Here is a 15,766-nt window from a genome sequence, read left to right as displayed (position 1 = left end):
CCCTTCCCCCTTGCTGTTGCCACCAAGGCCTACTATGGTTTGTGTCTGAAGTCAGCAGTTTTCCATTTCCTTGTGGAATGCAAGATTGTGCATACAAAGCTTGACACACTGACGGCACTCCTCATGTGCCTGGAAGTGATGTCAGTGAATTACCAGGAGACACCAAGGATGTACCATCATTGGGCAAAACTCTATGCATTGCTAGTGATGTCATTATGTCACCAGCAAGACCACCCCACCCCCCACCTAAAAAATCCCTCTCTGCTGGTTGCCAGGCTGTTTCTGGCAACCCTAGCTACCATGTGTAAAGAGGACCACAAAGACTGATAGGTTGGATTGTTATTCATATTAGCATGTTTATTTCTTCTCTTTTCTTCTCTTTCCAAATCAAGATGTGATGTTGAAACACAAGCAAACAAATGTCAAATTCTTTCCCTCTCACTTCTGTCATTCCAATTCTGAAAACCTGCCAAACTGAAAATTTTCATCCAGAGTGACTGGTATTTGCAGATTTAGTTTTTAAAACAACAATAACAAAAACTCATTTTCATACACAGTGGAAATTTCTAAAAAAAACCCCCAACCTCTTGTAACTTTATGCTTGTCGTTCTGAGACCAGTTTGTTTTCTAGCTCTTCCTACTCTAAGAAAGGGGAAAATCACTATCAGGGCTTTTGGAGGGTGGAAGAGCACAGAAGGAGAGCTCTGCCTGGCACACCAGTGAAGGCACGAGGAGGCATCTTTAAATGCTTCCCCAATGGCTTTAGCCTTCCCCAGTGTGCCTGCTGTGGTGGGCGCACTGGGGAAGGCATGGAGAGTTCCTGCTGGGCTTTTTCTAAAAAAAAAAAAAAAGAAAGACCTGATTACTTCCAATAACTAAATAAGCAGGAGGTCTAGGTCTATAGAACCTATATTTTGCCTGGTTTGCAAAGAACAAGTGAAGGGTGAAATTGTGGAGTGGGGGGCATGCAAGGCCAAAGCATGGTCTTTACAGCCTGTGGTGGAACTATCTTGCTTTGGCCTGCAGACTGTGTTCCACCCTGCCCTCCTGGTTTTCCCCAACACCTGGAGGGGCTTTTCTCCCTCTCGGTTCAACCACTGCCACCACCTGACTTTTGTAGGAATTGCCTACTGGAAGGGTCAGGGTTCCCAATTTCCTATTCATGTTCTGAGCCTCGCCACTGTGTCTCCTGCTTCTCAGAGTGTGGTGACCACAGGGATGGCTTACTGCCTTTTGCACTGCTAGGGAAGTAGTCATTTTCCAACTGACTGCCTTCCCCTTTCTTTTGGCACTCCTTTTAAAATAGCACTCCTTTTAAAATCTCCAAGATGGTGGAGATCTATGTGGCACAGAAAACCACTATGAGGATCCAAAGTTATAAAGCATTATTCAGGGCTTTTTTTTTTTTTTTTTGATAGCAGGAACTCCTTTGCATATTGGCTGCATCAGGCCACACACCCCTGATGTAGCCAATCCTCCTGGAGCTTACAGTAGGTCCTGTACTAAGAGCCCTGTAAGCTCTTGGAGGATTGGGTACATCAGAGGTGTGTGGCCTAATATACAAAGAAGTTCCTGCTACAAAAAAGCCCTGACATTATATAACAGAAAATGTTCACAAGCATACATTTAGCACAGCACCAGATTGAGCAAGGGATTTAAAAGAAAAGGGTGAGATTCATTTCTTCTCTCTATACATGCCTCTATCTGTTGCTAAATATAAGGCAGGCACATGAGGAGTGACACCAGCTCCTTAGCTTAGAAAGTTACCAGATGTTTACAGAAGTACCATTACCTTCAAGCTAGTTTGGTTCATATATCTTTACATGATTTTTTGGATCTTCTCTTGTTAGGTTGCCCTGGCCACGGGTTGGGGTGGGGGTGGGCATGGGGGGTATGGTTGCCAACTCCATGTCATGGAATTCCTGGAAATTTGAGGATGGAGCCTGGGGAGATTTCCAACCCTGGATTATAATGTGTTCTAAACTTGTTCTAACCTGATAATTTGTTTGTATCCATCCATCCAGGTCGGGGACAAAGGGTGGCAATTGGGGGTGAACTGTCCCGGAGGCACACGCTTGATTTCGGGGTGCCTCAGGGGGCGGTGCTTTCCCCGATGTTGTTCAACATCTACATGCGCCCCCTTGCCCAGATTGCCGGGAGGTATGGGTTGGGTTGTAACCAATATGCTGATGACACCCAGCTCTATCTACTCATGGACGGCCGGCCTGACTGTGTCCCAGAAAATTTGGAGCTGGCATTACAAGCCGTGGCTAGATGGCTCAGGCTGAGTAGATTGAAACTAAACCCAGCGAAGACAGAGGTCCTTTGCTTGGGTCGACGTGGTCTGGGAAGGGAAATTCCCCTACCAGCCTTTGACAGTGTGTCATTGACAATGGCACACAGGGTCAAGAGCTTGGGGGTACTATTGGAGCCTGCCCAGACAATGGAGGCCCAAATAGCAGCCACTGCTAAGTCTGCATTCTTTCATCTTAGGCGGGCAAGGCAGCTGGCCCCTTTCCTGGAACACAATGATCTGGCAACAGTGATTCATGCAATGGTCACCTCAAGGTTGGACTACTGTAATGCCCTCTACATGGGGCTGCCCCGTGTCGAACCTGGAAGTTGCAGCTAGTGCAGAATGCCGCTGCCCGGCTGTTATTAGGGCTCCCCAGGTGGGAGCACATTCAGCCGGGGCTTCGGGGACTGCACTGGCTGCCAATAATATACCAGTTTCAGTACAAGGTGCTGGTTATTACCTTTAAAGCCCTATATGGCCTAGGAACTGCCTACCTTAGGGACCGTCTCTCCCCACATGTTCCCCAGAGAGTGCTTAGATCTGGTTCTCATAATCTACTAACAATCCCCGGGTTGAAGGAGGTCCGTCTGAAGTCAACCAGGGACAGGGCCTTTTCAATTACAGCCCCTTGCTGGTGGAACCAGCTACCGGAAGAGGTGAGGGCCCTGCAGGACTTTGGGCAGTTTTTCAGGGCCTGTAAGACAGTCCTCTTCTGGTTGGCATATAACTGACCGGTACCTGAAAAACCCCAAAGGAAGGTTGTAGGATAGCACATTGATAGATCGTTTTCTTGTTTTAACTGCTGTAAACTATTTAATGTATTTTAATATTCATTAATCTTATTGTTAGAATTTTATGTTGTGAGCTGCCCTGAGCCGCCTTGGTGGGGAGGGCGGGATATAAATCGAATAAAAGGAAATTAAAAGGAAATTTAAAAAGGAAAATCTTTTACATTGCTCAGTCTATTGCCTTCACTTTCCTTTCTGAAGCAGTTGGGTCAATGAGCATAGGATAGTTACCAAACTGGATGGGGATTTATGGCTACATTTAATTAACTTAAATGCTGCTGAATTCTGTAAACTCTCTGTGGAGAATGACAGATGCAGCTGAGCCTGTGTCTACTTCCATCTTGAGCATTTCCACTCCTACAAGGGGTGTTACCCGTGTGTGTGTGTGGGGGGGGGTTGGTAGAAAAATCCCAGCAGGAACTCATTTGCATATTAGGCCATATCCATGATACCAAGCCATCTGGAACTGCGTTCCTGTGTGTTCTTGCTCAAAAAAAGCCCGACCCATAAGGGTTTTTTATCTCCATCTTTTACCTGTGCAGTACTTGTAGCTATCTCGGGTTCACTGCTCTTTGTATCTGTTTCTATTGCAAGAACCATATGGTGCCTTCCCAAGTCTTTTACTCACAATTTCTTTATTCTGTTTTGGGACACAGACTGAAATGTTTGTACATATTCCTTTTTGCAGAACATCATGTATACATTGGGGACATCCATCCATAGAGTTATATCTTTACTTGCACAGTGACTCCATTTTCCTTTCAAGTCTACTTGACCTGGAGCGCACGCTAATGAAATGAGTGTAGTCCCAGAAAAGCTTATCTCTTGGAAGATTTTGTTGATATTTAAGGTCTGGCGGCTGGAGGGAAGAAGCAGTCAAGCCCTGCAGCCTCCCCAACAATTTTTTTTATCTCCCATCCCCCTCCATCCAAAATTTTCTGGCTACGGAGCTGAGGCAGGGGGGTACGACATTGGAATAACTACTTCTTTATCTGGCAGATGGATTATGGCTTGCTTTGTTCTGGCTGAGCTAATATGCACATAGCCCTGACCTGGGAGCCCAGGCTAGCTTGATCTTGTCAGATCTTGCAAGCTAAGCGAGGTCAGCCCCAGTTAGTATTTGGAATGGGAGACCACCAAGGCAGCCCACCAACACAATGCAGAGGCAGGCGATGGCAAACTGCCTCTGAATGCCTCTCACCTCGAAATTCTTATGGAGTTGCCCTAAGTTGTCAGTGACTTGATGGCACCTTCCAGTATGCATGGAGATAACTGGAGTCCTTAACACAAAACATAGCAGGGAGTGAAGTGGTCATATTAGGAGGGAGGGAACACAACAGATACTTTTTAGTAGGCTAACTTACCTCTTGTTGAGGGTGAAAGAGGAGAGCACAAAAGTAGGCTTGAAACTCAACATCAAAAAAACTAAGATCATGATATCTGGCCCCATCACACCTTGGCAAATAGAAGGGGAAGACATGGAAGTAGTGACAGACTTCACATTTCTGGGATCCAACATCACTGCAAATTGTGACTGTAGCCATGAAATTAAAGACGTTTGCTCCTTGGGAGGACAGCTATGGCGAACCTGAGCAGTATAATAAAAAGTAGAGACATCACCCTGCCAACAAATGTTCATATAGTCAAAGCAATGGTATTCCCAGTAGTAATGTATGGCTGTGAGAGCTGGACCATAAGGAAGGCCAAGCACAGAAGAATAGATGCTTTTGAGATGTGGTGCTGGAGAACACTCTTGAGAGTCCCTTGGACTGCAAGAAGATCAAATCAGTCAGTACTAAGGGAAATCAACCCAGACTGTTCCCTGGAAGGTCAGATGCTGAAGCTGAAGCTCAGATACTTTGGCCACCAAATGAGAAGGGAGCACTCACTGGAGAAGATCCTGATGCTGGGAAAGACAGAAGGCAAAAGAAGAAGGGGACGGCAAAAGATGAGATGGCTGGACAGCATTACTGATGTAACAAACACGAATTTGAGCAGACTTCGGAGGATGGTGGAAGAAAGGAGGGCCTGGCATGACTTTGTCCACGGGGTCGCAAAGAGTCAGACTTGACTGTGCGACTGAACAACAACAACCTACATGCAAAACATGACTTAGAACGTGAATTACAAGAGTCAGCATGTTAAAAATAGAGACTGATGTGTAGACAGAAAATGCAGGTGGATGCCACTCTAAATGTTAAGAAAGAACATGCAGGATGCCACTCTAAATGTTACCTAGATGGTTTTTTTCTTCACTGTGTAGTACTTCTTTCAGGAAAACTGTTTCAGAAATGAAGTGTTCTAGACATACTGGTGTGTATCCAGCCTTTCCAGAATAGGCATTTTCCACTTCTCTCTTTGCTGCAGCCGACTGAAATTTAGTTTCAGCCAGCACACGTTGTACAGCGAGCATTCTAATTCTCAATTTAGCAAGGAGAACTTTTTTAAAAAAACACCCTGAAGAATCCAGAAATGTAAAGCACCTTCATTGTGTGAAAATATCTAGTGACAGCAAAGGTTGTTTAACCGGATGTGGTTTCTTTGATGGGGTTTATGCAGCTGTATTTACAATTTTCCATATGCCAAATTTCACTAGATACTAGTGTCTTGAGGGTCACATTTGTTTAGAATCCCAGGTTGTATCTTTACATTAGAAATGTACTCCTCTTGTTATTTAAACACAGATTTGGATTTAGCACATTCTGACTCAAGTAAACAGAACCAACAAGCCCTTAGTGTCTACATCCTGTGAGGTTCCACGATACCCTTTTAAACACTGGACTGTCAAGCCTGAGTATTGAATGTTGTCAGACAGTGCAGTATAGTGGTTAAAGTACCAGACTAGGATTTTATTTTTATTTTATTTACTTTAAACTTATATCCTGCCCTCTCTGCGAATGATCTGGAAGACCCCCTATTTGACTCCCAGGTTGCCATGGAAACTCGCTGGATAATCTTGGACCAGTCACACACTGTCAGCCTAACCTACCTCACAGGATTGGTGTGAGGAAAGGGAAGGATCCCATTGGAGAAAAGAGACTGGGTATAAATGCAGTAAATAAATATTCTTGTACAAATTGATCTCCATCTACTGTAGTATTTGATAGTTTTTATGTACTAACATTTACAGCATTTCATAAAGTCGGGCAGCAATCCTATGAATGTTTACTTGTAAATTAAGTCCTATTAAACTCAGAGGGGTTGCCTTCTGAATAAACATGTATAGAAGTGGGCTGCCTGTATCCCCCCCCCCCCCCCCGCCTTACAGCGAAGCAAGTTTACCTATGCTAACCCTGATTCTGGTGGTAAGAATTTGGCCAAATTAGCTGACTGGCAACATTCTGCCACTGAGATTAGAGAGAGCTGAAACAGCATCCTATGGATTTGCTGGCACAAGGGGCACAGCTCGCCTAGTTGGAAGCATTTAACGGGGCTGGGAGGCAAAACGAATTTGATCCACGCTGCAGGATTATATAGAAGCGCTGTGTCTTTTAACGCGCGAGCAGTTGTTTTTGTATGGCCAGTTTAGGGCGGAACGACCCGTCGAATCCCCTGTAGAATCCGGGAGGATCCAGCTTTTCCGTTTTTCCCTGAGGGGGTGCGAGGCAGTCTGATTGACAGGCAGAAATCTGATCCTGTGAAAGACACGGAGAACCAATAGGATGCAAAGATCCATCAGTTTGGATTGGAGGCCCCTGGAGGAGAAGTAGAGGAAAAGCCTCGGAATAAAGCACTGTCAGTGGTGCGTTTTGCTTCCATGGGGGAAGTGCTGGGGAATAATTAATGTTTTTATTAAAATTGGAGGGACTTTTTGGTGCGTGTGTGTACGCAGCCGATCGTCTTGCGGTTACCTTCAGGTGGGTCTTTGCAGCAACTTTCCCCCCCCCCTCCAGCTGGTTACGTGGTTATGCTTTGCAAAAAAAAAAAAAAAACCGTAGCTCAGCCGCGTCTTTCCTCCGGTTAGGTGCAACGCGAGTCGTGTTGTGCGCCATTACTAGTTGCTGCACACGTTTACGAAGGAGCGGTGCGAGTTACCCTGGCCGCTCCGGGGACAGGACGGGCTTGTCAATAAAGAGCGTTTGCCTCTCGATTCGATTCCCTGCTAAAAGTCCTTTCCTCTTCGCGCTGCCTTTTTCCGGCTCTTGCTTGTAACCCAGGGGAAGGCAGCGGAAGGAGGTTTTTTTTTTTTTTATGAATGGGACTCTTGGAGGATCATTAGCTATGCAAATTGAAGCGGTTCATTCATGATTTCTTGTTTTTTTAAAATCTAAAAGCCATCTTGTGTTCCCGTTTTCTAGGCTGCTCGGAGGCTACATCTGGAGGAAATCTCTCAGTCCAATGTCCAGAAAACAGTAGTAAAAAAAAGTCTTCAGAATGGATGGATTTTATGACCAGCAAGTGCCTTACATGGTCACCAATGTGAGTGATCAGTTCTAAAGTAATTGTTTTAAACTTGACTCTCTCGGCGGGGTGGGGGTGAAGAGCTGAGGGCTTTTTTTGTGTGTGTTGAGAAAATATCTGTTTTGCTGTCGTGTTAGGGTTCCTATGCTTTGCTGGCAGAGTTGAGTTTTATTTTAATAAATTCTCCCCACCCCGACAATTTCTAGCTGGAGGAAAGCAAAAACCACTTTTAAGGTTGTTTAAAAAACAACAACCTATTGGTAGAAAGAAAACCAGCTGCTCCTTTCAAAGTTTTTGGCTGTGATTGCCTGCCATTGAGAGAAAGTGAAGTTGACATGAATTTGTATAACCTTGTCTATTTTATAGGACTTTTCAAAACGCTTTGACAAATAAGGCTTGAAAAAAAGCAGCCTTTTGGTATCATTTCCTTGCAGTCCTGAGGAATTGAAATGAAGGGGCTGATGTTTTTTTTAAGACCCCTCTTGTGTAGGTGTTATTACCACTGGAAATTGCTAAGAATACATCTTATTCTTAATGCTGCAGTGCTCTAGAAAGCATAGGTGTGTGTTCAGATGTGTATTTGGGTAGGTGGGTTGAGTCAGAAAAGCTGTGGAGGAAGGACAATGCTATCAGTAAACTAACAGGTTGAAATTAGTAGCTGGGTCAATAGGGGGGGGGAAGCATTCTTTCTTTGGACTTGTAATATTTTTAAAACGCTGATAGTGTGGGCTGTCATCTTGCTTCCTATTTTTCTCTTTTTAAAGTAAAAAATCTTTTCTATTTGTAGAATCCCTGTGGGAGAAACTGTAATGAGCGTCTAGCAAACGTCAGGAAAAGAAAATTCATTAACAGGGATCTGGCTCATGACTCAGAAGGTGAGGCTTGTTTGGGGGAAGGGAGGTAACTTTGCTCCCCTTTTCATACCAAGTAACTTCATGACAGGCTTTTTCATTTTTGAGGGAGGAAGGGGATGTTCTGTGAGGGCTTTTTATTTTTTTTTTCTTCCTGCTTATTTGTCTCAAATGAACAATCTATTTACAGGAGTGAGACAAAAAAAAATCACATTTAACAATGTGACATAAGGCTGACAAAAACAGTTCACTGCTCTGTTGTGGTACCTTTCATGAGTCATTCTCTCTGTGGAACATATTCGCTACACAGAAGGGATATAAATAATATTATGCACCTGAAGTGGGATTTGGTAAGGATTGACACCATGGCTTGTGGAAAGGCTTTGCTGCCTATAGGCCTGCCCTACCTGGTCCAAACAGAATTGCCCTGGTGCTGCTTCTAACATCACTCTGATGATGCTGACCTTTGGTGTAGACTGCTTGTCAAACTGGTGTGCTGATCCCATCAGTGTGAGCATTACAGTAAGTTTGTCAGAGGCCTTTGTGTATTGCCCTTCCTATCTCTGCTCTCTTGAGTTTAGTCAGAGCTCTTCTCAGTTTCATCAATGTGAAGAAGGTGATGAAGTACTAAAGTTGGCATCTGCCAATCATGTCTTAACCTCCCTCCCATTGGTGGGAACTGGTTAACTTCTGGCTGCTTAAAGCAATGCTGTTGCTGCGTATCTTCATTTTGGCTTGCACATATCTTGTGCAATCTCCATTGCAACAAAGGACTGTTAATATAGTAGTAGTGCTTTGCAGGCCTGGTCCATAATGCCTGCTTTTGGGGTAAGGTGGGTGTATGTACAGCACACAACCTTTTTTTACAGCTTGAAAGAAATTTACAAAGCACTAAAGCCCTGTGGAAACCTGGGAGCTGTAAAGCTAGCTTGAAAAAGTGAGACAACATCCACTCACTCCCATACAGAGTCAACAACCAAAGAAATCCCTTCATTTTAACTCAGGCACTTCTCAAGCATAAGTGATCCAACTACAGACCGATGATGTATAACAACTTTGAAAAGTAGATAAGGATCTGTGAATACTTCATAAAAAATCCTTCTGTCCACTACTGAATCACTTACTACCTGTGCATGATCCTAATTTTAAAAGACAGCTTCACTAACTGAGAGGATGAACTTCTGCAATTCACATGTTTAATCTAGAGTTATGAAGACTTCAGAAATGCATAACACTGGCCTCAGATTCTGTTCATGCTTGGATCTTTCTCTGTCCTCACTCTCTCTTTCTCTCTGAGTGCAAACCCTGAGTACTCTGACCAGTGCTCTTCCTGTACAATAAATATACTTGTAATGTTAAGAGATGGCATGACCTTGCTTAAAAATGAGAAATGGATTTTGTTTTGTCATTTTTCTGGGGTAGAGCTGAATATTAAATTAGGCATGAGTCCTTACTGGGGCAAAACTGTTGAAGTCAGCAGTGTAGCTGCTTGCGCAGTGGCTGCTAAAGCTGACCTGAAGTTGTTTTTAAAGGGAGAAACATTATATGAATTAAAAGCTTGGTGTTTGGGTAGCTAAACTGGCATTCTGTGCCATTTGTGCAAGTTGGCTGAAAGGGGGTAATATTGCTGGGGTTGAAAGTGAAAGAAAAGCACTCTGTTGCATATGTTTCTTGTGGAATCTGAATAATAAGAATAATGGATTGTGATCTGTGACCAGGGTATTTCCAGTTTACTTATCTATATATGAGGCTAGCCAAAACAGTATTATCTTCAGGGAGGGGGAGAAACATTAGCTTTCAGTCTATAAAATGGGAAAGGTATTGGTTTCTTATCCATCTCTTCCTCTCTTCTTAGAACTCTTTCAAGATCTGAGCCAATTACAGGAGACGTGGCTTGCAGAAGGTAAGGGGGGAAAAGTCCTCTTGTTAAAAAAAAAGAAAAAGAAAAACAACTCTGGAGAAAAAGGGGAGGTGGGGGGAGGGAAGAAAAAGTCCTGAACTTGCTGTCTTAATGTTCAGCCCAATTAATTGAGCTCTAAAAGAGCCACCTCATGTGTCATGCATACATTAGAGCCTCTGATGAGTTTGTCTTTGGGGACTCTGGGGCTGCTCTACCCAGTGTCATCACAAATTACCAGGAGAAATTGCTTCCAGCTCACAATCACATCTGCTTTTGGCAAGAACTAATGCACCAAGACTTCAAGTTCCAAGCCTCTGTTCAGATTTTAATTGCAATTGATCAGGTTTATATTATTGTTCCTCAAGAGACTGCATACAGCCAGAACTGGGCTTGCTCTTTCCTTTAGAGCAGGGCGTGTGATTGTTTGGTATTCTGATGGAAGTACTTTTCTGATGGCAGAATATAGTTTCTCTGGGTTCATCAGGACGGGATGCTTCAAGATTTAAGCGCAAGTGTCTTCTTTCCACCTTGCTCACAAAGAACATTAGGTGTGTATTGAATGCTTAAAGAGCAATGAGTTTTATTCTTTTCTTTTAAAAAAGTTTTTAAAAGAGAGTGTATTTTTTCCTCTTCTCTTGTTTTTTATGTTCACTTGAAACCATATACAGTTAGTCTAGTGTTATTGACAGTTTTTAAGAAAAAATATCTGTGTTGTAAATGTGAATTTACTTGAGCAGTGGAGAGGTGGACTGAACAAAAGGAGAGATGATAAAGAGAAGTTTTGAGAAGGCAAGGAAAGTTGCTTCTAGCTGAGGTATATTTTCTAACTTAAATGTTTATGCTCTTGTCTGTGACGCAGCTTGTTTATTTCCAATATAGTGATGACTCAGTATAGATTCTCTGTGTCCTGTAATATATATATATATATTTACTTTCTCTACAACAGAAGGCTGAATTAGACATATTCAGATATTACCAGCTCTGTGCATGGATTCTGAGTTGTTTATGTGCTTTGTATACTGATGGGAGTTTTTATTTTTATCTGAATGTGTATTGTTAATTGAATGGACATGCCCTTTCCTTCAGAAAGGGGAAGCAACAGGGAGAGCTGAATGTGATAGTTTCGCATAGGAAAGAGGGAATGCTGTATTGGTATCTAGGCTGACTAGCTGATTTTGATATCTCTTAATATAGTTGGCCAAGTACTGAGCATATAGCATAAGCTTTTTCTAATCCCTTATTCACAGCCGTGCCTGTGCTATCCAGCATTAGTAAGGAGATCAGGTACTATGCATGCATAGAGGTGGTAAACTTTAAATTGGAAGAACTCTTGTAATGAGTTCTGTTGCAATGAAATCTGCCTTAAAACGCAACAGTGACTCATTATGTTAAGGTAACTCCAGCGAGGACCTTATTAAACTGTTCAACTTTTTATTCCTCTTAATAAGACAGAAGGTTGTCAAAACTCTAAATGTAGTGGGTGGCAGGTGATTTGGGAAATGAAGGCTTACTTCTTTGATGCCCGATTTTCAATTTGAAAATAGTATACATTGTTTGTGTTGGGATAAAGTGAGTACCTGGATGCTGAAGGGGTGTTTAATGAGTAAATCATCATTGCATCCAATATTCCTGCTTTAAAATCATAGTGGTTCTTTAAAACTTCTTCCCATAACCCAAACAAAATATTTTGTACCTGTTTGTGAAATCATAACCTAAAAATACTTTTTCATGTCAGAAAAGTTTATGTGCATGCGTGTGTTTATAATACACACAGTGGTGATGTAAAAATCTATTGAGCAGGAATGTTAAAGCCCAGTGTTGCTGCGGTATGTTACTACAATTATACGGAAACATTAAATATTATTGCAACTACTGTTTTAGCGATCACTTAGACTTCTAAAGGTGGAGTTAAGTATACTTATGCCAGTATGTGCTAGAAATATCAAGGGAAGGAGTGAGTTTTCTAGGAAGCAGAAAGTTTTTAAAAGCAACAACTCTGCAATCATCATTTGTACCTGAAAGGTGGCGGGGGGGGGGGAGAGACACAAAGTTTACAGGGCATATGTGACAGATGCTTCAGTTTAAATCCTCTGCCATTCTGACATGGCTGCCTTTTGGTTATGGAACTGAACTTGATGTTAGTGCTGTTTTCCCACTGTTCAGTTTGTTCATGGATCTCTGTAAAGTTACATTGCTGCTGTGGATTTATATATTTTAGTTTCATGATGCTTGATAGCCAGTAAAAATGGCCATGATATTTACTCCCCCCCCCTTTAATGGAATCCCCCAGTTGCCAGTGCTGGTTGAGTTCTGAGCTCCCACTTGGATACCAGGTCAGAAAAATTTGCTTATTGTGCTTCAACACGTTTAACTTGGGGACTCTGATGAATAGAGAGGGGTGGGGGAAAGAAAGAATTGCCCTTAATAGTTGAGACGCTTCAGCTGCATATTTATCAGTATCCCTATTCTTCTTTGGAGAATGTTGCTTGAAATGAGTAATCATAAACAGTCTATTCTCTTTTCAGCATATGCACAAAAGTATCATTGGAAACAATGGAATTTACATATGTATTGTACATTTACATATGTATGTACATTTTCAGTACCTTGGGGGTAACACTGTGTTAAGTTTTTCATAGAATCCTGTAGTGTCTCTATTTTGACCCTGCATGCAACAAAGCTCCTTTATTGAATCTGTAGATATTGCATTAAGTTGTTTTTGGCAAACATAAGTTAACCATTGACTTGAAATAATCGGCTCAAATATGAATGTAATGTACTTTGCATTATGGAAGCTCCTGCTGTTTATTCTGTAACAAAAAGAAAATAACTGGTGCTGAAAGCCTGCTGTGTATAGTGGAAACACTTTGTGGCTGAAAGGGCGGGAAAAAGCTAAAAGGAAAGTATTCTAAAACCCTTATTGAATAGGATAACTACAGTGTAAATATTCTAAGAGATGATGAAAATCCTGTTATCATTACTATTGATTTGAAAAATGTCATCTGGAATTCTAATGGAGACTAATCTGTTATTAATCAAAAGGACAGATGATGGGATGGTTTAATTCCTTCCTTCATTTCTATTCAAGATGGGACAGGATATCCTGATAATAAGGAATTGATTTCTTTAAAATATATTGGTGCCAGTGAATAATGGCCACCTTTGGTGAATGAACTTTAACAAAAAGTATGTATCAGTTCTTCTGCTACCTGACATACTTTGTATATTAGGATTCTGGAAGCAGTGACCTTTGCCTTTCTTTGGAATGTAAGAGTCATTACCAGTAAGCATGCCCTCACCACAAATAGTTGCCAGTTTCTTACTTCAGTTGGAAAGCAAAATGTGAAGGGCCCAGAAATCAGGTGATTTGTCCCACCTAGAGTCCTTAGAACTATGGACCCCCTCCATATCTTGTTGGTGCAATCTAACATGAAGATACACAGTCCAGTAGGAGAAATAGATGATGGGCTAATGGAATTTGGACCTAGCCTTGATTGAGCAAAACCCAGAAGTATTTGAAATCTAGTAGAGAGGTGTTGAAAGTGGTGGTCCTAGCATGTATTTGGGAGGAGGATTTGGAGGCTATGATTTTGTAAAATTTTTGGGAAAATAATCTGTAGGTCAGAAGTGATGCCCAAGGCAAAAAGTCTTGAAATTTATGAGAAGTTCTTCTTTTCAGTGTTCATAGAGCACATAAAATAGTATGTGGGGAAGGGTGTTCATTGAGACTTTATGACATTGTTACACTACACTACAATTACAGTCCATGCAATCCATACTGCTGACTACTATCAGATTTTTTAAAAATGTTGTGAAAGTTTATAGCATTTGGATAGTACATGCCCTTGTTTAGTTTTCATGCACAAGATCATGCTCCAAAGTCATTTTGGAAAAGTCATGAAGTCATTTTGGAAAAGACACATTTCTACTGAAAGTTCTCTCTCTCTCTCTCAAGTGATCTTTGGTTTTAGTATCCCCACCCCTCCCCAAATATTCATTGGATGAAAAGAAGGAAGCAGCGCTTAATTGATTCGTGAAAACTTAGCTGCTGAATAGCTTCTTGTTTTCTGAATAATTAAAGTAGTATGTTTTCCCAGATCATCTGTGCTCCTCCCACCCAAGACTTTTGTTGATGCATGTGACTCTATGAAGGAAACACTTGATTCTTTGATAATCTGAAATCACTGGTATCTGTTCTCAATGGGCTGTCAAAACCTGAAGAAGAAATATTACTGGAAATATTAGGGAGGGGGGGAAATAAGAACAGAGGTTAAAAATGGCTCATCTGATCTTCTTTTTGTGCCTCCCTCGGGATCCTATAACTTTTTTTGTTCCAGTGTTGCGGTTTGCCTGACTTTCCATTTATTAAATTTTGTTCCTTAATGAGGCCTGTGCTGTGTCTGAGACAAAGCATTGAAATGAATGTGTTTATGTAAGAAGTTCAAGTTTACTCAGTTCTTGTTCTATCAGGGTGTGACATGAAAAGGTTGTGGTTGGTGCCACATGTTTCTTGCTAGATTCTGTTTTTGTGAATGGAGGCAAAGCTCCAGTTCTGACTGCACATCTTGAAGAATTGCTTAGAAGATCAGCTGTCTCATTCACTGGCAGAAAGAATGACTCATACATCTTCTGCCTTGTTTGGCTGCAGGTCATTGTTACAGTGGATAGAGCTGGTTTTAATTAAATATCAACTTCTTTTGCAAGGGCTGGTGCCCAGTCTCGCCCTCCCCACCTTTTTGATTTTATTTGCCAGAGAAGAAACTAAACTAGTCTGCAGTTTATGACTTCATTCTCCAGCTTGCTTCTGGCTTGCTTCATATGCTAAAATAAGTTTCTCTTTATTGTTTTAGTATTAAAAGAATATTATATACCTCTTCATTTAAAGGGCCAAAACTAAAAACGCAGGCTTGTGCAAACTTACTTAGGAAACTGTCCCACTGAATTCAGTGGTAGTTACTTTTGAGTAAACTTGCACGGAAGCAGACTCATTTGAACTGTCTTGAAGAAAAGTAAAATCCAGATGGTGATTACATCTTTTTCTTAATAATTAAAACACTTCATGGCCTTTATTGCTGCCTGTCGCAAGATGATAATTTGGGGAGGGGGAGAAAGGAAGGCAGAGGAACATTTGGTGGTAAGGCTTATGGAAAAAACAGACACAATAACTCATTTGAGTAAGGGTCTAAGACATGGGCTACTTGCTCTCTTAATACACAGTGAACCTGTTAGAGTCGTTCCTGCTGTTTTCAGTATTGAAATACAAAGTGGCTTTGCGAGTATATCCTTTTTGTCCCATCCTAATTAAATTCTATGGACAAATCATATTATTCTGTAAGGAAATAATCGTGTGCATTTTATATATAAAATCATGCTCAGCAAATGTTCTTGTTGACATGCCCCCGTTTTCCCTACTGTCACTGTATTCAAAACCGCTGTAGCTTTTATGACAGCTTCATAGAATTGCAATGTTGGCAATGACAAGAAAAGAGGAAATGAATGATACATAAATATGCCTGTAGTTACAGCCCTC

At 41.7% G+C, this 15,766-nt stretch overlaps 1 protein-coding gene across 3 annotated transcripts in view; it reads left to right on the top strand.

Annotated features, from left to right (window-relative positions):
* The first annotated feature begins 6,719 nt into the window (after positions 1-6,719).
* The window catches only part of ETV1 (ETS variant transcription factor 1), a 90,956-nt gene continuing 81,909 nt past the window's right edge, over positions 6,720-15,766 (top strand). Inside the window, exons 1-4 of one of the 3 annotated variants that reach the window (XM_060248586.1) lie at positions 6,720-6,941; positions 7,383-7,503; positions 8,273-8,360; positions 10,192-10,239. In XM_060248586.1, the coding sequence (XP_060104569.1) occupies positions 7,459-7,503; positions 8,273-8,360; positions 10,192-10,239 (181 nt within the window). In that variant the 5' untranslated portion in view covers positions 6,720-6,941; positions 7,383-7,458. The remainder of the gene's footprint in view (positions 6,942-7,382; positions 7,504-8,272; positions 8,361-10,191; positions 10,240-15,766) is intronic. The other 2 variants (XM_060248583.1, XM_060248584.1) reach the window with 2 other exon arrangements.

Source organism: Heteronotia binoei, chromosome 10 (genome assembly GCF_032191835.1).
Source record: "Heteronotia binoei isolate CCM8104 ecotype False Entrance Well chromosome 10, APGP_CSIRO_Hbin_v1, whole genome shotgun sequence".
Classification (NCBI taxonomy): Eukaryota; Metazoa; Chordata; class Lepidosauria; order Squamata; family Gekkonidae; genus Heteronotia; species Heteronotia binoei.
The sequence above is the reverse complement of the archived record's forward strand: the minus strand, read 5'-3'. Positions and strand labels throughout refer to the sequence as shown.